The following is a 21,313-nucleotide window of genomic DNA, read 5'->3' as shown; positions in this document are numbered from 1 at the left end:
CGACCACAGGATGTGTCTTTCAGCATGGTTGTTTAAGAAATAAGAAGCTACTCATTGCATCAGTTGGGGTTAAATAACTCGTTGCCAGATGAAAGATAATCACCCATGCAGTAATTATCCAATAGGAGGCTTGTATCTGTTTCCTATTTGTTTAGTTAAATCCAGGTGGTGACTTTTTTCTTGGCCAGGCAGTGTATGTGCACCTGTAGTCACAGGAAGATCAAGCTTCTTGAAGATGATTTTATAGCCTTTACCTTTAACATGCTTATCTTTAATCTTCTCTTTAACCTACTGAGACAACTCTCTCCTTAGCGTTCTGTGGTCCACGTTCACTGTGGTACACACCATGACACCAAGCAGCACGGTGATTACTTTTCACTCTTTATACTGGCAGACTGGCTGATTACAAGTTGAAGACACCTGTGATTCTAATTAAAGGACACACCTTAGTTTAACATGTGTCTGTGGTCTAATTATTTTCAACTGTTTCTGGGGATATTATTTTTGTCCAGGCCAGTTTTTTTTTTCCTTTTTTTTTAATTGTTCTGTTGAACCACAGTTCAAAAGCAATGTCTGATGATCCTATGTTTTATTTATTATTATTTTACTGTGCTGCTTTATTACACAACTATTGAATTTAGTGTGCAGCTGTAAAAAAGGGAAAAATGTATATGAAGAGAAATGGATTGTCATGTTACCGTTGTGAAAAAATAAATAAAAATTAAGTTCGAAAAAAAAGCAATGTCTGATTTACATTAGTTAATTTTCAGTAAAATTTTATTATTTCTTCTGTCAGTTTCAGGTTATTACAGTGACCATCAAGGGTTTTTCTTTCTTTAACGGAAGGATGCCAACAATTTTGTCCATGTGTGTACTTATCACTGATTTTTTTTGTTCATGTTTTAAGGAACTGTAGAGAAATTACTGACATGGCGATGGCAACAGTACTCTGTTTTGTGGTTTACCTTTTTAACGCAGTGAAGACCCCATGCAGCTTCCTAATATTTTTAGTCTCCCATTCCACAACTTGGAAAAAATGGTTTTATAATTCAAATAGACATTTTGCAATACCCAGTCAATTTCATATTTTCATATATTAACAAAACAAAACAAGAAAATGCATCAAACATTTCAGTCACTCGTGAACTTTTCTTGTCACCTAGTGGGGATATAACTGGAAAAAAATGGAAATGTTACTAAAAAAAACCCACAGATGTCAGAGTGATGGCGGTGCTAGTGGAAAATCCCTAAATCTTGACCGGAAGTTTCATCTGTGCAAAAAACCCAGCATGTTAATCGGCCGTTTATCATAATTTGCCACAAAATAAACAGCGAAACAAATTATCATTTTCAACATTTAATGTCTTTAATCCCACTTGTGGTTGATATAATTAAATGCAACGGTGTACATCACGTGTCATAATTAGATTTATACAATACTGTCAAAATAAGAGTTAGTCTGAAAAGGAGACTTCAGAAGATTCAGTTGCTATAACGACAGCTTATAGTGACATAACATAGATATAGTGTAGTGTACTATATATCCAGTGAGTTTATTAAAGGTCCAGTGCAATGAAAATACTCAGTATCCTGGTATTGTTTGGCAAAGGGTAGGTCTACGTGATGTTACTTAAGAGAGGTCTCCACCCAATAAGGCCTAGATGTGATGGAATTACATTTTTTGTTCACAGTGCCACCTTTTCACTGAGGCATCACATCTTTTCCTGAGTGAATTTGAATCAGTGCACTGAATCTTTAATACAATAATTTACTATGCTTTACATACAGAAGGCATATGTGTATTGTTTCCTGGCAGTTTATACTCATTTGAAAGCAGTTTTTGCAGAGTTCAGCATCCTCAGCGGGAGTACGTCCTCCACCCATTCGTTCGGGGAGGCTAGCATGCGTTCCCACAGCGCCACCTCATAAGGACCTGAGTCCATCCAGTCAACCAACGCTCCGTAACTCCTGCCTGCAGAGACACAGCCAAATACAAGCACTGAAAACGTGTCTATTCACCGATAACCCGTTTCTTTTTATTAATAGTTGGCCATTCATAAGTTATCTTTTTCTGCCTAAAACTAGGCCATCTGATTGTGAGATGACCCAGTTTTAAATAACAGCGTTTTATTATTCTATGCCCAATACTGAAATTAATGGTCTTCACATCACAGCAGCTGCACCACACTTTTCTGTATAAAACCATGTGTTGCTCAAGCTGAGATTGTTTGTGTATTTTGACATCTTATGCGAGTTCTACCACCGGTACCTGTCCCAGCTCCGAGCCTCAGGCCTCCCAGAAGGCTGCTCGCGAGCCTGTCTCGGTCCCAGACAGTGAGCTCCACGCAGGCCTCTGTTAGATCAGGCTCTCGGATGCCATCGTACACCATCGTGTGGTTAAACACCGGATCCACCGTCCTCCGCAGCACTCGAGTCTTCTGGCGACTTTTCCTGCTTGTGTCCGGCAGCACAAAGCTTGAGGTGAGAGGGCAAAAGGAAATGTGTTGATTGACACAGCAGAAAACGTACAGTAAACGTACCATTTATTGAGGCTTTACTGGGATCTGTACATACCACTTAACGTATGGGTCGATGGTGGCCCTGATTAGAGGGAGGTTCTTGCAATCTTTCACCCAAATATGAATCTCTCCGGTGCTGGGGCCATCTTTAGCTATGCCTTTAAAGAAATGACACACAAGACGCTGATGAACCTGAGATTATGCAGCAAAATAATCTCAAAACCTCAATCTGGCCTTCTGACATCTAATTAACTGTATAAAACGAAATAGAAATGTGTGATTTCTCTCATAACAACATCTTAATAAGTACAAAACTAACTCACACCACAGTAAGAGAGAACTTGATCTGTTTTATTACTGACTTCGGGATATGTTTTTATACCCAGGTTGTAGTAAATACTGTGTATTGATTTGATAATTTAGGCTGAACATACTGTTTAACACTTACTTTTAATGAAGACATGGAGCTAGAAAACTAAATCAAGAGAGCAAGCTGTATTAGCTAAATCTACTTAAAGGGGAACTACTGTTTTTTTTAACAACCTGGACCTTATTTCTAGCATAAAATACGGTTGTTTACTCACCAATATAACTTTGGTGTCATTTGGAGTCGTTCGGAAGGATCCAGCGGAGTGCCGCGTATATCCATATAGTGGGAGTGATTGGGGCACCGAAACGCAGCCTCTAAGTAACCCATTATCTGTCGCGAAACTTGTTCATTTCACCAGTATTTTGTTATGATAAGCTAGTGCTATTCCCCGTTGAGTCCGGAGTTACCTGTTATCTATTCGCAGACGTGCAGCGGTTTGTTGTTCTTTGGCTAGCTGTTCATCTCTCTGCCTCCGCATCCCCCTTTCAACAAGCTCCTCATCCGTATACTCAAAACAGTAAGGCCATCCATCATAAACAAAGTCGTCGTCCACAACCTCAGAATCGGAAAAATATTCAGCCATGTTGCAAAAAACTAGCAGTAGCAACTTACAGGTAAACAAGCCGATTGTCGCAGGTGTGCGCGGTGCTCAGAGGTGACATCATGGTCAATCTACACATGATAAAGGTAACTCCGGAAACAACGGGGAATAGCACTAGCGTATCATAACAAAATATTGGCGAAATGAACGAGTTTCGCGGCAGATAATGCATTATTTAGAGGCTACATTTCGGTGCCCCAGTCACTCCCACTATTTGGATATACGCATCGCTCTGCTGGATCTAAATATCTTCCGAACGACTCCAAATGACACCAAAGTTATATGGGTGAGTAAACAATCATATTTTATGCCAGAAATAAGGTCCAGGTTGTAAAAAATGGTAATTCCCCTTTAAATCCAGCTGAACTCCTGCTAAAGGTAGCGTTATCAGGCTAGCTTAGTAGCATTAGCCAAGTTCCTCAATAACATGCTTGTAATTTTGTGTAATCACATATTTAAACATAGTAAATTTGTTTGTTATTTATATTTTAGTGCAAATAATAATTTTAGATATCTATACCTAGTAAAACCTAGTAAAACAGTGCCGCAAAGGCAGCTGAGCCCATTTTATTTGTGAATTTAAATACATTATTTTCCTGAACATCACTACGTCTTCTGTTCCTGATTCTCCACATCTTAGTCGGTGTTCACACAACCAGCAGCAAAGTTTAAGCGTTGCCTGCTAGATTGTCGCAGAGCTTCCTTTGGAGGCTTGTTGTCTTTGAAAAGTGAACTGATAAAACAAACATATGATGGGTTGATGCTTTACAGTGCCATTGGAGCGTAGAGGAAAGTTAAAGCCGGTTTTGAATTTGAAGAGTCGGGCGTCGCTTTGTTGTTTCAGATCACTGACTTCTATTTAAAATAACTTAAGCCCCATTTGCACTAGATTAGTTTTACCTGGGGACGTCATGTGATTCAGAAATGAATGAGACGTCTGTGTTTTAAGTGGCGCATTTGCACGGCATAAGCAAGCTCTGTTTTACTCTAATTTACTATAAGTGGTTATGATGTCTCTGCTACTTTCCCCTTCACTCCACTACATCTCAGAGGACATTTTATACTTTTTGACAGCTTTAGTTACTTTGCAAATTGGGATTGGTAATAAAACACGTATTTTTAAAAATAAAACATGATGAGATGAGACTATAGATCCTGGGGGGAGATTACGAATGACCTGGCGGTACTTAAATCAGCCCCAGCTTTACTGATGAACACATTCATGCTTGACTTAATGATTATGGGTGAATGGAAGGCGACATCTCGACTTTGCCCTCTAACATCTTTCCAAACTTTGATTAACAGCAAGTGACAAGAGGCATAAAAAAGCTGTGAATCAAAAAAAGTCTTGAAAAATTAAAAACACAACCCCAAATCACAGAGATACTGATTTGCACTGGATTAGTACTATCACAGGACCTCTGTGAGAAATAGGGTAGGTAATTTGCGGTGCAATTTTCACTTTACAAATTATGAACATGGCCGATTAGCACAGGATTAAGATCACAGACGACCTCCAAAACTAGTCCCGTGCGAATAGGGCCTTAAAGCCTGTTGCTTGGTGCATGCTGAATTTCTCAAACTAAAAAATCAGTGTCAAAATTCAAGGCCTTTTAAATAATAATAAAAAAAAAGTAGTGTGCAGACCTTCACTGTGGGTGATCTGCGGCAGAAAACGTATGGCTATTCTCATCTCTCCTCGCCCATTAGATAGATCCGGAGTGGGTATTGTCTGAAACAGAGGTGGCTTTACTTAAAAAATGCACTGAAAAAAAAATCCTAATATGATATAAGCAGCTCAAATAGGCTCTGTGATATGAATGAGGAGGATGGTCACATTACTAAACAGATTTGATGAGAAAACGACGGCTGCAGATAAAGCAGCCTTTGTGTGCATGTGCGTTCCTCTTACCCTGGCTTTCAGGGCTAAGTAATTCATTTGGGTGTGGTCGAAGTCCCACTTGGAGAGATCCACGTCCACCTCGCCCAGAAAACTGTTCCTGCCAAAGGTGTCGTGATGCCAAACGGATAGAATAAGCGTTTGAGTTCGAAGGTATTCCATGCGAACACGATACTGTGAGAAGAGATAAGAGTGAGCTGCTTTTGTTTGTTGTCAGGAAAGCGTTACCAGTGTGGGAAAGTGTTAGAGAGCTTGTGATCTTACTCTGAGGATCTCGTTGAAAGTTGGATTCAGCGTCTTCTTTTTTACAGATGTTTTCCTCTTTCCAAGGTTAGCTTTGTCAGGAACCAGGTAGCTTTTCACATACCTTAATGAGATAATAATAAGATATATTTTACTTTAAGTCCACATAGAAGTTGCTTATTGGGCATCTCAACATAATTTTTATCCCAGTTTCAACATGCTACCTGGTGCTTCCCCTTAGAAATGCAGTGGCATGTACACATACACTATTATCTTAGTTTGTGATCACCGTCTTCTGGGCAGGTGCCTCCACAGTTTGAGTTTTGTTGGTGGTTAAATACAATAATAATAGAAATAATTCTGTGTTTGGTGATATTAAAACAACAGGCTGAGCACTCACGGGTCTGAGCGGCCCCTCTTCGGGTCGACCGCGGCCAGGTCTTGGCACACGGCCACAAAGATGTGAAACTCCCTGAGTTTCTGAATGTAGTTGATGGAGAACTGGATATGTCCCTGAACCTCCACGTTCCCAAATTCTCCGCTGTACATGGTCATCACACTTCCACTCAGCTGGGGGCACACACAAACGAGTGGGCAAAGGTTTTATATTATAAAAGATAATATAATATGAATGTTTAACTGAACTGTCAGCAGTCAAGTTGGTTTGTGGGTAATGTAGGCAGCTGCATGGATTTTGATCCAAACTGTCCTTCGTGGTTCAGACCATAGACTGTATATAAATATGGACAATGCAGCGCCACCTTGCAACTTTAGAGCCAGAGTCTACGGTCCAAGAGTGGAGCCATGTCGAACCGCATTATCGATGACCCGACCACACTCTCACGGTCCCACAGGAACGCTTTATGAAGTGGTTGGCATGGCAACTGGTAGTCGTCATTATGTTACATCCTGTTTCTATAGCGTCAAATAACTAACTGACACTTGAACATACATCAGCATTAAATTAACTACCTAAAATGACAGAAACCACCCTTGAAAAAATTGTATTTGACGTGTACTTTAGCGTTTTAGTTTTTGGCGTCCCATCCACTAACATGGGGGGGGGGCGGAGCTTATGACCTATACTGCAGCCAGGGGTTGCTCTACTTGCTTTGGCTTCACTTTTGAGGAGCTGTTCCTGATCACGTGGCTAATCGCTAACATGGACGTTTTATTGACTGAAAGCTAAACTGAGACAGGCATGAGATGAGTTCTGTTGATTGAAACACTTTGCTGTGTTTACACGTACACCTGCATTCCCGAACAACAGAAAAAACTCATGAAACTAATCAGAACAAATCAATGAGATTAAGAGTGGTGGAATAAAGCTTTGAATCAGAGAATATTCTATCATATTATTATAAAATACAACCATGCAAACACTTGATCTGCTTGTTTCTTTGTGGTTGGTTGGTATAAATATATTCCTTTGTGGGCATGTTTGCGACTCTTGTGGTAGAAATCATTGCGTTTCCAGGAGGGCCAGAAACATGGTGGCAGCACCACTGAACCATCTTTCATTTTATTCTTTTGAATTAATTGAGTTTGTGAATAAAGTTGAGGAAAAATTGTCTTCTTTTTGTTGGGCAAACATACTCACAAAAAAAGAGAGAAACAATCAGATCCAGTGTTTCCATGGTTATTAAGAGCTATTTTCCGAATCAAAAGATTTTCAAAGGTTTACACCACCCCCCTGAATCTTACTGATAATTCCTTTTGATCTATCCTCTATTCTTTCATAGCAGATGTTCTTCAATAGGACGACGTATTCTAGGAGGGATGCAGCCATCATTAACACACATTACTTTTCTGTCTTTGTCAAATCCCTGCTGTGAGAAAGGTTAATCTCTGACCGTCACTCGTTAAAACACAAAGCCAACATGCAGTTTAAGAGAGCTGCTTGTGAATGGGAGTCATGGTCAAGCATAAGCGTTGCATGCTGTTGGGTGTGAACATACAGACGACACAGACGCCATGCCAGAAGAGCTGGTTAGGTTAGACACTGAGCTGCCCATCGTTCGCCTTCCTCGGGGGTACGCGTCCTCGCGGTCCTCGCAGGTGGAGTCAGTGTCTCTGTCAGTGTCCTGAAATACAGACAGCAGGCGCAGAAGGCGAATTGACAGGGGGATGCAGAGCAAGCTTTGTCCAGCTGGACTAAAAGATGCGGGAGTAGGTTTACCTCCTTCTGTAAGAACGAAGGAACTGATTTGCTCATCTTCTTCAGGTGGTCTGGGTCCGAGAATAAGGACGAGGATGGCGATGAGATGGAGGAAACTAAAGAAGCAAAGGATATAAGTCTTGACTAATCACCAGTATGCTTGCACACATATCAATTATGGAAAAACTTTTACCATCACTAATGCGTCTGAGTTCAACAGTTGGGTCTTGTCTTCGTTCCTGCCCTGTGTGAAACAATCCAAACGGACGAGTCAAAATGAGTTATTCTCTACAAAGGGAACATTTAGACTTGGGGACACACTCACGAGGTAAGGATGCCGTGATGTCCTCCATGCTTTTAGCCAGATTTTTAGGCCGCGTTTCTGCTCGCCGGAGTGCTTTCCTCACAGGGTTTTGGTCGTCATCATCATTTTCACCTGCAAATTGGAGAAACAAAAAACAAAAAACGTTGCAATTACCAGGGTCTGTTTGTGAGTTTTGGGACTGATTTTCCACAGAATTTCGACAGAAATCAGTGAAATTGAATCATATTTAAGTTAAGAAAGGCAGAAATTACTATAATAATGCAAGTAAACAGATCTCGAGTGTCTCTCTATACTTATTACCAGGTTTGCAACTTTAAACGGTTTTCATGATTGATATCTGAGCAGATATCATGTGAAAATCGGCCATCACAACATCCCAGTGATGCCATCAAATGTTTAGTATAGTTAACTATATTGCAATGCCTAATTTGAGAATCTGGAAGCAGCAATTGTTGGACATTTTTGCTGCAGCTCTACTTATAGTCAATATCACGGGCGTGATATTTTGAATGAATTGGGCCCTCCAATTAATTGGTGTCATAATGTATTTCAAATATATTGACAACATCAACTGAGAGATCGAACTTTGTGTCACGGCCCTCCCAACATATTGGACATTCTGGGGGCCCCCTCTTGGAGAAGCAAAATGGTTTAGTCCGCCCATAGACAGCGGCCGGCGACAAGTATGTTAGTGAGCGCAGATTGAATGACCTGGAGGCTAGCTGTCATCATGCCACCCAAATTCGGGGGTACCAGAAAAAGAAAGAGCGGAAAGAAAAAGGGCAGAATGAGGGGAAGCAGCTGTTAACTGCTTTCTTTCTGAAAGGTGAACCGAGTTTACTTGTTGTGTAACTGCATCCAATTAACGTTAACGTTGTTGTAGTCCAGAGTCAGTAAATTACATCCTTACATCTCGTGTAAGGCTTTAGCAAGGCTTTATTTCTTTTTCTGCAAGCTGAAGAACAATTTTATTGAAAAATTAGATATTTGATTCGATTTGATTCTCTGTGTACGGTTGTTGGCTCCTGTTCAAGAATAAATGTTTTTAAATCAAAATGTGTCATGGATCAAAACGTTAGTACACAAACCAGATGTAGCCTAATGTTTATAGGTGTTTTAGCACAAGTAGGCCAAATGCTTCAGTTCAGGTGGTAAATGAAAGAAGCAGTCATCAATATAATCTGATCTGATTTTAGCTCAAAATCCGATTTATGCTTGTTTATTTATAAATAAATGCCCCAAATTTTAATTTTTTATTATTTTGCTCGCGCGCTTTGTGCACTGGCATGGATAGGGGCCCACTGACATAAAGAGTGTACAGGGCCCAGAATTTGGTGCTACGCCCCTGGTCAATACACACAAATAAAGAAAACATATTTGTGGTTAGTTGTGTAAAATAAGTGATCAATATGCAATATATTCATGCATGCAATTATGCAGCCAGTATGAAGTGAAAGATAAATCCTTGCATATATAGAGCGTATATTGTCTGATTATAATTTATGACGATGTATCGCTAGCCTGTCGACAGTTTGTGACATAAAACATTATAATAACCAAACTATAAAACCATACTATATATATAGCTGACACAAAGCTGCTCCAGCCACACAATAAAGTTATTGTAGAGCCATGTATTGTCCAGCCCACAAGCTAAACATGGGCAGCTGACTGCAGTTACACGCGCTGTTTACAGAGATTTGCCTCTGCCAACAGAGATAAACCGACACGGACATGAAGTCAAGGAAACTGCTGGATGGGGACAATGAACTGTCCCTGAGTCTGTGAACAGTAGGAGAAGTAAATACTTCATAACTGTGACAGAAATACGTATACCTATGTAACAGATATTTCTGATCAGTATGCACTACATAGAAGATCTACATGCATTGGTTCTTGACTTTTTTGCTTTTCGTTGAGTTTAATTACAGCAAGAAGGTTCCGGGTTTGAATCCATCGGCTGACTGGGGCCTTTCTGTGTGGAGTTTGCATGTTCTCTCTGTGTCTGTGTGGGTTCTCTCCGGGTATTCTGGCTTCCTCCCACTGTCCAAAGACATGCTGGTTAGGTTCATTGGTGATTTTAAATTGGCTGTAGGTGTGAGTGTGAATGGTTGTCTGTCTCTCTGTGTTAGCCCTGCGATAGACTGGTGACCTCTCCAGGATGTACCCCGCCTCTCGGCCGATGACAGCTGGGATAGTCTCCAGATTAAATTTTGCTATTTTGCATCGAGCAGCTTTTTGTTTTAAGTAGTCATAAAAAGATTTTGCCATTCTGCAGGTTTCTGTTGCTACATTTTTATATTGTAACCTGAAAAATTATTATATCATTATGTTTAAATATAAGCTGGCAACAGGAACATGTTGACATGTACCAAACTGCACTTTAAAGTCCTTGAATTGTAAAAGCATGTTTCTATTACATAGTAAAACTAAGAGTTGGTGCTCACGGTTTGAACTGTTCCTCGTGCTGGACCAGGTTTCTGACGTGCTGCTCACAGAGGACTCCTGGCCGGTGTCTGAACTGCTGTAGTTCGCCCACAGGGGGCGCTGATTCGTCTTGCTGCTCCTCCTGCCGTGGCGGTCGTCGGAGCTCACTGGCGTGCTGGCCCTCACTGGTCCACTCACGTCAAGTTCATACCCAGACTTCCCCTCCGACTCCTCGTTCTTCAGAGCCGGGGCGAGTGAGGTGTGGACGCTGGTCTTATCTGTCATCCCCAGGTAATGGCGGTAGTCTCTGGGGACAAATGCTCGAGCACGAGGAGCCATAGTCTCAGTGTCCTCTGATGATCTTCTGGACATGGAGCCTTTGTCAATGCTGTGCCTTTGCTTTCTGCTCTGAGAGTGGACTGGGCTTACATCCATTTTCAGCTGGATTGGATCTTTTTCATCAGGAGCACTCAGAGCGAACATGCTAGTGGCGCGACGCATAGAACCCCCACGACTGCTCGAAGTGCTAAAGCTGTCTCTTCTGTTCTTAGGAGAACGAACCTCCTTTCCTGAGCTTTGTGGTTTAGTGGATTTCTCTTCTCGACTGGCGTCTTTGGAGCTCCTTCTGGACATCCTCTGCTGCCCCGACTCCACCGTCAGATAATTCGACAGGCTGTTTTTGCCGTCGCTCCCTGCTCTTGACCCAGATCCAGTCTGTCTGTCGTGTGGCGACTTTGATCGATTCTGAGGAGGCGGAGACGATTTAACGACAGCAGGCCTTGTTTTCTCGACAGCCGCGGATAAGCGGTAAATCTCCGGCTCACCGACCTTTAGCTCCTGAGATGAAGGTGGCTCTTTCCTTTTGGGTGGTTTGGGTTTGTCGAGAGAACACGATCCCTTGTAGTCGGATGTTGCCTCGCCCCAGAACTCCCGCAGCGTGTTGAACTGTGTCCGGCTCGCGCCAAGGCTCGGAGGCATCTTGTCTAGTCTCTGATTCAACGGAAGGATGGTAAAGTTTGAATGGTTTTTATCTTCCCCGTCACTGCCGGATTCATTTCCTACTGACGTCAGGTCGTACTCTGACTTTGTAAATCTTTTATTCAGTTTCGCCTGATTGGCTCCACGGCCGACTTTACCATCTCCAAGAGCTTTAGGTTTGCCGGTGTAAAATATAGGTTTGTTCCTCTCCTGCTCCCAGAAAGATTTGAGCTGCTTTATCTTCTCCGCTGTACTTTCTTGATGCGGTAACCCTGGCCTATTTAAGCGAGGACTGTTCATTCTGTCTTTACTGGCTGTGTCGTCTTTTCTTTTATGAGAATACGCGCCTTTGTCCTCGCTGTTCCTCCTCTTTGCATCTTCACTTGAGGTTCTGGAAATTGCTGCTTTAGGGACGAGTTGCAAGTCGCTGCCGCCTTGTTTGTAGTCCAAAGAGGGCTCAGGAACTGTCAGTACCAGCTCTTCTTGCAGCATGGGTTCTCTTGAATCACAAGTGTTGTCCGATTGTAGTTTGACTAAAGAGACGCTCTCGGACTCTGGGCCAAAGGCCGTCCTTGACGAAGGACTGAGTCTGGTCGTGCATAAAATCTCAGTGTCTGAACCTCTTCTCTCGGCTTCTTTCGGACTCGACAGCAGCTTTAAATAATCAGTGTTGTACGTCGACTCGTTATTGTTCCTTGGAGCTGAATTAATCACCAAATCGTCTACGTGGACGTCATTTCCCATATCCGTGTGTGGACTGATGACCAGCGGCTTCTCTCTTTCACCGCTCTGATTTGAGCTGTGCCTATCCTGAATCCCCTTCCCGCTGTGTATTCCAGGAGCAGATGATATATCGGGCACAGCTGAGGGCTGGACAAGTTTCTGGTCTTTGTCGCCGGGAGTGATTGATTTGCTGATAAGTATTTTAGGGCCTGTGTTGCTTTTCTCCCAGAATGACTTGAGATGAGAGATTTTAGGCGGTTGGCTTTCATCAACATTATCTTGTGAGTGGATTCTTTCTCTGGTATCTGTCTTCACTTCCTTTTGCGATTCAATTAGCTCCTTGCTGCTGATTCTGTCTGCAACCCTTAACTCTTTCTCTTCGTTGGTCTGTCTTTGTAAATGACTCCTCTTTGTTTCAAACGTGTCCTTCTTCCTGCTACTGACAACACCCCCAGCGTCTTTAGCTGGTAAATCTTCACCTCTTAGTTTGCTGACTTCTCCATGTTTCTCAGTGCTCTTTTCTGTGGCGTCGTCCGTATTGAGCCAATCGCTGCTGTCTGTGCTTCGGCTGAACCAGTCCAGCACCTTTGCAATGGAGTCCTCCTCCTCTCCAGTTGGACTGGTGGCCTGGGTGGACAATTTGAAAACGTGCGCCTGGTTTGACTTCTGGCTTTGCTGATCAGACTTATCAATCAGCTTGAGATCGTAAGAGACGGGAGGATCTGGATCTGAGAAGATAGACGTGACGAGAGAATTAAATAATTGGAAAGCTACGACAGGAAGCTGTGGCATCTCCCAGTCGTCTATTTTGAGTTAAAAACACAACATAACAGTCGGACCTCACAGACAAACTGCTGCAGTGATTTAATAAACCATCACAAGAGTTCCTTTGTTGTAGATTTTCCTAACTGAAAACAAGTGAGGTAAACAGGGACTTTTTTGAGCTGTGTTACGCAGTTGTTCAGTTTTAACACTTGCCATGAAACTTTACTGTGATTCACGGTGCACAGAAGATTAACCCTTGCGTTTCATCTGCAATATGGATATTAACGCTCTAACTGTGGAAGAAGAAACAGAATAAAATAGTGCAATGTCAAAATATTGAAAAATCTTTTTTTTTTTTCCTGACAGCCTGTTTTTATTACAATATGTCAACTTCTGCACATTAGACGAGCATATTTTTGTCCAAATATTTTTGCCTTTTCAATTTAACTCCACTTAGTTTTAACCAGAAAAGAAATAGAGGGAATCACAAGATAATTAAGGAACACAAAATAAAATCAATAATTTTTCTTGAATTTTCTTAAATTTTACTTTTACTTTTTAAATGAGGAAGTCCCAGACGACAGGAGGATGTCACAGATGTCGGGAACCACTGTCTCAGTTGACACTGAAGCACATACTGTGACTAAATATAGATGTGTCTTGTTACTGAACTTACCCACAATGCTTTGGGGTAGACTCAGGTCCTCCTGCCTCGTTGCTGTTCCCACACTGCTGCTGTTTTCTTTGTCCTGGATGCTGCTGTCAGACAGGGCGGCAAAGTTCAACCCTGGGTGATCTCTTTGGGTCTGATCGTCATTTCGTTCTTCGCTCCTCTGAGGCGTTTCTCTCTCGGCCGACACGTCACTCCTGGTGTACGTGGCTTGTCTGAAATCCCGCAGGTCGTGTGTTTCTGTGGACGAATGTGTGAGTTTTATAAAAGATTTTAAGGTCACGTTGTCCTCTGACCTTTCTCTTGTCACAGAAGGTGGGTTTCTTTCTCTCTCCAGACTTGAATTTGAGGAAACCTGAGATACGTCACGCGACGGCTGCGGGGGCGTTTCATCTGCAGACCTGAACGTCTGAGCAGACTGAGATACCTGATTAGACGCTGTAACCACATTTTTCTGAGGCGTTTCATCTGGGTTCTTCAGAAGGGACTGGTTAGAGCTTCCGCTGGATCCCCGCTGGAGGTTTCGCCTTGGGGCAGGAACAATCCCTGCAGACCCTACCTGAGTGTCCACCCCGCCGCTACTGATTTCTGACTGAGAGCTGGTGCGTCTTGAGAGGAATGTCCTTTTCTTTGGCACCGGCCTGAAACCTACAGAGGAGCCTTCTGATGTGAGAGAGCTCCCTGAAATGTGACCGGCATCACCTGCTGGGTGACTCTTCAGTGGTGAGATGGGCTCTAAGGGGACGATAGAAAAAGCACAAGACGATCACGTTCCAGTATTTCACAACCTTTTAAAGGTTTTTATTTAAACAAAATTTAAGTTCAAACCTGTCTCCAGCGACTCCGGCTGACGACTCGTTGACGAGTCGTGATTGTGTTCAGGAGGCTCGACAACGATAAGGGAAGCGCGGTTAAAAGGGTTGTGCCTTGGCTTGAAGGAAAATGAACAGAATAGCATGTTAACATAGCTATAGCTGCAAAAAAAAACTACTCTGTTTTTGAAACATATGCCTTTCTCACCGTTCTTGGAGAGCGGACGCCTGAATTTCGGTTCTCTTTCTCTGCATCACTGGGAAGAAATGTTAAATTCAGAAGGGAGGATTTAGAAGAAGGGACGACAGAGCTTCAGATGAGTGTGCCGCAAAACATCTTGCACATTTTCTCAAAAGTATACCGCATGACTGGAGCTCGCCGACTCGAGAATAACGCAGATATCAAAGAGACACCAAGCAATGGATGAAAGGAGCTAAAACGCGTGAGAAGACGTGATATCTTGTATTTATTTATTTATTTTTTGTGGCCGAATAAAATAAAAGTTAATTAATCGAACTGCATTCAAAACACACACGACATTACAATAAATACAACACTGCAAACACCCGAGAGGGGTTTTACGGCCTCTCCAGAAAACTCAGCCAAGACAAATATTGACTGTGCTGCGTAACAGACGTGTGTTGAACGAGTTTCAGCTGAGCTCAGAGTTACTTAACTACGCGTTTTTATTTGTGTTTTGGTGGCACTCGCTGGAGCAGCTTGCTCCTTTCTTCTCCGAACAAAGTCAAAGACTAAAGCATTCATTTTACGACTAATCAGAACCAGAGGCCCGGGAGTTCGACCTGTTCTTTCCGACAATACTGCGAGTGTTAACGGTGGCAGCTGCTGGGCCATAAAACAGACCAGTCTGCACCACCTATGTTTGCACAGGCTGAGTCACAAGACATCACGCACTGAACACACACGCGAATTTACACCGGCAGATAGACGAGCTGAGGAGCTGCTCCGGTATTTGGAATAACGTGTTTGATTTTAATAGCTCAGCGTGACTGTATCTTGCGAGGCCAAGCCTTTATTTTGCAATTCGGAAACACCTCTCGCAAGAAGCATGAGACTGCTGAGATGCGAGGTAAAGGAGATCAGCGAAACTCTATGAATAAGAGCAGAAATGTGTACTTTGTCTCCCGTGGCTGCAGAGCCTCCAAACATCTGGCAGGTTTGGCTGGAGCGACGATATCCGAGCCTCGGCTGCTGGTCGTCTTGGATCTGTCGATTCTCGGAGAGCCATCTGCCGCGGAGAGGAGGATGTTGGCGAATGAAACACAATTAAATATACAGTTTGACAGAGCAAGATAAACTCAGTTTTTAGGTGGGATTCTGCCCTGACCTCAAGGATAAAAGATTTAAACCCAGTGTTTTAAATAATTTATCATTTGGTGGAAGATAGTGGACGTCTAAAGATGTAACATGCGGCTACACACTGAGCAAGGTTCCTTGAGATTGAGAAGAAAGAACCCACCTAAGCTAGCCCCTTTGCCCTGTTTCATGGAGGCCAGGATGATTTCCGAGCCGTGGATCTTGTCCATGTGCCTGCGAGACTTGGCCTCGTAAAACCACTCTCCCGTCAGGTACTTCAGCTTCGTGTCCGGCTGCGATTCAGTGTGCAGTATTTTCTCCAGTTTCCTGTTGAGGGAAACACAGAAGAGACACGTGGAAATGTTTTCCGGACAGGAGTTTGTATCTATTATGTTAATCCTATCTGAGTAGCATTCCTCTCTGAATGACTGCAGACACACAAAGGGACAAACACAAGACTTTTGCAGCTTTATTCTTGCGATGAATGAATAACCTGACACCGCTTTAAGTCAGTTTGAGCGCCTCTGATCTCTAAATATGAGGTGAAACACGAAGCCGAGAGCAGACAAAGGAGAGATAAACCACCACCGGGAGGTTTTTGAAGTTATGCAACGACAACAACAATCTGCTTGAGGTTTATGTTGGAATTCTTTTAAATCTTGTGCACCAGAGATTTAGATCTCGCATAATAAAACTGCCTGTCCTATTGGCTCCTGATCAATCTTGAGGAAGGAATTTGAAAAACATTTCCATGAAGTTAAAATTGAATCACAGCGGGAACAAACAGAGCTCCTGCTCCTCGGAACGATCGCTCCGACTCATCTTTCCTCTCGACGGCGGTCATGTGAAAATGGGGTAGCACATTATTACAGGCTGTTGGCTTAATCCTTTTACACCAGACTGGCCGGGACACAGCGAGCATTCAGCCTCCCCGCTGATGAAAAAAGTCGGCCGGCCAATTCCATTAAACGCACAATGAAAAGCGCATTGTTTCAGGGCATTCTTGACTTTTAGAAAATGAAATGAAACGCATCTTCCATCGTGGCGCACGGCGGGGGATTATTGAGAGTTTAGGAGGACTGTGAAGAATCTGTCTTTGTTTGTCCTTGTGTGGCCTGAACATAAAATGTGAGGAATGTCTGACGCCTCCCAAAGGTGCAACAAAGAATTTGAAAACAGCAGAGTTTCAATTTGAGCTTCATCAAACTACTCATGCATCAGGGTCATCACAGCTGATGTGTCTCTCATGAGTGAGGCCTCTAAGGGTTTCTATTCCTGACCGTCCCACCACTGGCATGATCCCCCCTCTCGTGTGTGGACTTCATCTCGCCTCTAATCTAATTGCTCATCTCACATTGAAGCTTCTCAGCGATGGAAACGGCGTCTGTATCCGGCCAAGCTGTTATTGTGTTATTCTATTATGGACAGCCGAGTATATGACTGTCTTACTTACTTTGAATGTCCCACAAAGATCTCTTCTCACAGAGATGGGCGGTGGAGACACTTGGAGGAGCTTATTAAATTAGCTCAACGGCTCAATGTTGACCCGAAACGTTTCAGCAATCAAAAAAATGAGAGGAGCAGAATAGTCTACCTGATTCTCTCCTCCTCGGCCTTCTTGAGTTCGGCGTCCCTCTTCAGCACCGTCATTATCATCCCCTGCTCCTCCTCCGTCAGGTGGCTCAGGTCAATCATGGTTCCTCCACCTCCTCCTCCTCCTTTTCTTCCAGCTCCTGCTTTTTCTCCCAGGTTTATAAACGCTCGATGGAAGCTGTCACTGTCGGACAAATCACGAGGAAACGAATTCACGCACATATTTTACAGTAACCTCGCTAAAAAAGGGCCTTTATGGAAAACTTTTGAAGAAGGTCCAACTCCAGAAATCCAGTCCATATTTAGATTCACATGACAGTCAGTAATAATTACTTTCTGAGATGTTTCTGAAACAAATAACCAAAGCTTTTTTCCCCCCCATACAACTGGCCACTTATTAAGAGTAATGAATTTAGGAAGCATCTTGAAGTTCCAGTAATTTCCCATGAAGGAGTTATAATTGTAATGTGACAACCGTAGCTTCTCTAGATTCTACACCGATCAGCCACAACATTAAAACCACTGACAGGAGAAATGAATAACATTGACCATCTTGTGACAACAGAAAGTTCTACTGGAACCACCCCATAGCAATGACACTCCTTGATGGCAGCAGCCATCCCCAGCAGGATGCAGCCTGACACAGGCACACTTACAAAAACGCTTTAGAAACAACTAAAAAAACAAACAAAAAAAACAAACAAACATGAAGAACAGCACAAGGTGTTGACTTGGCCTCCAAATTCACTAGATCTTAAACTGATCAAGTATCTGTGGAATGATCCACAGACCACAGGATCCACAGGACCCAAAGGCCCCCACTAACAACACCAGACACCACAAGACACCTTCAGGAGGCCCATGTCCATTGTCTGATGAGTCACAACTATTTTGAAGGCACCTCTACTACACAACATGTCTTTTATTCAGTTTTGAGATTAATAGTTTTACATAAAAAGCAAAATATAAATGTATAAAAATCCACATAATTAATCTTTTACCAAGAAGCAGCTCCACAATCACGCAGTCTAGAAGATGAGACATTTTCCAGCAGATCACACACACACAAAAAAAGCAAAATAAATAAATGTTAAACAAGTTATTCTTTCATCTTTGTGTTTGGGCACATTTTTCCAGCTGGGACGACAAAACCCTACCGACACACTGCTGCAACAAGTAATAATTCAGTCACAAGGCGTTATTTTACGCCTCCTGTTAGCGTGTCTACACTTTTACCAGGAGTTTTAATGCAGGAATTTTTTACCAATAAAGAATTTTACTTAACTGTAAGGGCGGTTCTACTTGTTCCCACTTGTGTTTCTGCACAGCGAAGTAATTAAATGTTCTGTTTTGCAAGCTTAATTAGGGTTTGCTGACACAGGTATTTTGCCACCAACACTTCTAAACTTTGTAGTACTTGGCTATACAATAATACAGTGTCTTTTAGCTGCATTTATTTTTAGAAACAAGTTGTTTTTTTCCCTTATTTTTTTTTAATTATCAAACCTGAAAACTAAATTCAGAAAGGAGAACATACCTTAATCTGTAAGAACATGAGTGAAACACTGTTAAGTTTACCTTGAATGCTCAGAGAGTCACTTCTTTACACACCTGAAGTATTTTATTTTATTTTTTTTAATATTTGCCTACCTTACTGGATAGCTACAGGCTTTTCACAAACCGCTCCTGCAAATCCCATCTTGTTGTGGTGGTGTGAAAAGAAAAAAAATATATAAATATAAATATACAGGGGGAAAAGAAAGCGTTTACCTCCTACGCAGGTCAGCTGCTGCTGCTGCTGCCGCTGGATGAGCTGGACTCCCCGGACATGAGAGGAGGAGAGGGGGCGGACTCAATGAGAGTGGATGGGGAGGACGTGATGAGCAGACATCCTTTATTTTTATTATTATTATTGTTCTTATTATCATTCTGTTGTCCTTTTTTGATTTGAACTTAATACTTCACGTTGTCTTCAGGGTTTTATTTGAACAAAACGGTAAAAGTTGAAGATTGATTTAAAGGGCGTGCTGGTCAGTCTGTGCTGTAATGGCAGTCCGCGTCCAGCAGGTGTCCCCAGTTCACACGTGTTGACGCGGATCAGTCTGTTTGACAAAAGGGTGTGAACATCCTTACAAACAGGAGAGGAATGTCTAACAGTTACATGTCCACTGTTTTCCAGTCTGTCCTGAACTGTGTTATTTGGACTATGGAGGAAAATAACTTGTTATGTTATTCTGTGGCTGTAAGGACGCATCGTCGGTTTCATCTCCCGGCCTCGTGTGCAGAAAGAGAGGAAAGATTTGGGATATTCTACTAACCTGCTGCAAAGTTCTTGTTTTGTTCTTGTCTTCTTGAATAAGCCAAGAATTATGCTGTTGATATTAATTGTTTCGCTTTAAAACGAAGCCTAAGGAAAAAGCCGAGAGCAATTATGTAGAATATTATTATTTTCTATCATTATTATCTCATTTAATTATCCTGTGACCCCCCCACGGCAAGGCTGGACAACCAAACCAAAAACAAAGCAGGCGGTTGTCTTGAAGGCCCGGACCCGGAGTGTCTAAAACGGGCCTTTGGCCAATTGGTTTAACTGCACGACTTAATGTGATTAATTGCAGTTTTGTCTTGTAGTGCGAGTACACTGAAATACGTCAGTGAGATCCTCCAGATGAAGTCTGGATATTGAGTTTCTGACCCTGGAGATGGTTCTTGTGTGGACCTACAGCTGCTTAGTCCTCAGAATTTAATCAGGAGACCGGAAAACATGTTCATCTGTGGCCTCGAAAAGAAAGAAGGGCGGACTGACTTGGAGGCCGGAGTGAATCATTACTTATTATTCCTTCTGTTTGTGTAGTAATAGAAGGATAAAATATAGACATTTCCAAATAAAAAATAAGAACGATAAAATTCTTGTGGCATATGCTTGGAATAATTTAAAGAATCCAGAGATTAAAATTGGATCTGGATAGAAATCCAGGACGGTCCACATCAGTGTTTATCCAATTTTTTCCTGCCGTGTGCTTCATGAGAAGATAATAAAGTTATAAAATCATTAGGGTAAAAATAGTATCAGCAAACTCGCATTGACTTTCCTTACATAAATAATAATAGTAATCTACTTGTCCCCTTCATGGATCTAAGACGCACCAACAAGGCATAGCTATGAGTTTGCGATCCTCTAGTTTATATACACTGCCTGGCCAAAAAAAAAAAAAAAAAGTCGCCACCTGGATATAACTAAGCAAATAGGTGTGAGCCTCCTATTGGATAATTACTGCATGGGTGATTATCTTTCAGCTGGCAACAAGTTATTTAACCCCAACTGATGCAATGAGTAGCTTCTCATTTCTTAAACAACCATGTAGAAAGACACATCCCCGCATTATTAAAAACTGGAAGGATAGTAGGGAACCATCACCTTCGAGGAAGAAAAGCCTTAAGAAAACCACTAATCAGTGATGCTAACTGGAAAAAAAGGCTTCAATTTGCTAGGGAGCATAAAGATTGGACTCCGATGCAATGGAAGAAGGTCATGTGGTCTGATGAGTCCAGATTTACCCTGTTCCAGAGTGATGGGGGCATCAGGGTAAGAAGAGAGGCAGATGAAGTGATGCACCCATCATGCCTTGTGCCTACTGTACAAGCCTGTGGGGGCAGTGCTATGATCTGGGGTTGCTGCAGTTGCTCAGGTCTAGGTTCAACAACATTATGTACCCAAAGAATGAGGTCAGCTGACTACCTGAATATACTGAATGACCAGGTTATTCCATCAATGGATTTTTTTCTTCCCTCATGGCACAGGCATATTCCAAGATGACAATGCCAGGATTCGTGGGGCTCAGAATGTGAAAGAGTGGTTCAGGGAGCATGAGACATCACTTTCACACATGGATTAACCACCACAGAGTCCA

At 42.4% G+C, this 21,313-nt stretch overlaps 1 protein-coding gene across 2 annotated transcripts; it reads right to left on the bottom strand.

Moving 5' to 3' along the window:
• Positions 1 to 1,295: 1,295 nt before the first annotated feature.
• sytl2b (synaptotagmin-like 2b) lies at positions 1,296 to 19,164 on the bottom strand. Of its 2 annotated transcripts, XM_084558977.1 has the most exons (19): positions 19,053 to 19,164; positions 17,404 to 17,586; positions 15,973 to 16,136; positions 15,630 to 15,741; positions 14,700 to 14,748; positions 14,508 to 14,610; positions 13,686 to 14,414; positions 10,564 to 12,972; positions 8,117 to 8,227; positions 7,985 to 8,035; positions 7,813 to 7,907; positions 7,592 to 7,717; positions 6,034 to 6,203; positions 5,655 to 5,757; positions 5,403 to 5,564; positions 5,138 to 5,222; positions 2,575 to 2,677; positions 2,270 to 2,475; positions 1,296 to 1,972 (listed from the first exon to the last, which is right to left on the bottom strand). In XM_084558977.1, exons 2-19 carry the CDS (start codon positions 17,502 to 17,504, stop codon positions 1,824 to 1,826), a joined length of 5,028 nt encoding a protein of 1,675 aa, XP_084415103.1. In that variant the 5' UTR covers positions 17,505 to 17,586; positions 19,053 to 19,164; the 3' UTR covers positions 1,296 to 1,823. The 2 variants fall into 2 exon arrangements, with proteins under 2 accessions (XP_084415103.1, XP_084415102.1); XM_084558976.1 differs by lacking the exon at positions 19,053 to 19,164 and having other exon boundaries at positions 17,404 to 17,711.
• Positions 19,165 to 21,313: the final 2,149 nt, after the last annotated feature.

The sequence above is a fragment of the Chelon labrosus genome (assembly GCF_963514085.1).
Source record: "Chelon labrosus genome assembly, chromosome: 13".
Taxonomy (NCBI): Eukaryota; Metazoa; Chordata; class Actinopteri; order Mugiliformes; family Mugilidae; genus Chelon; species Chelon labrosus.
This window is presented reverse-complemented; position numbering and strand designations above follow the sequence as displayed.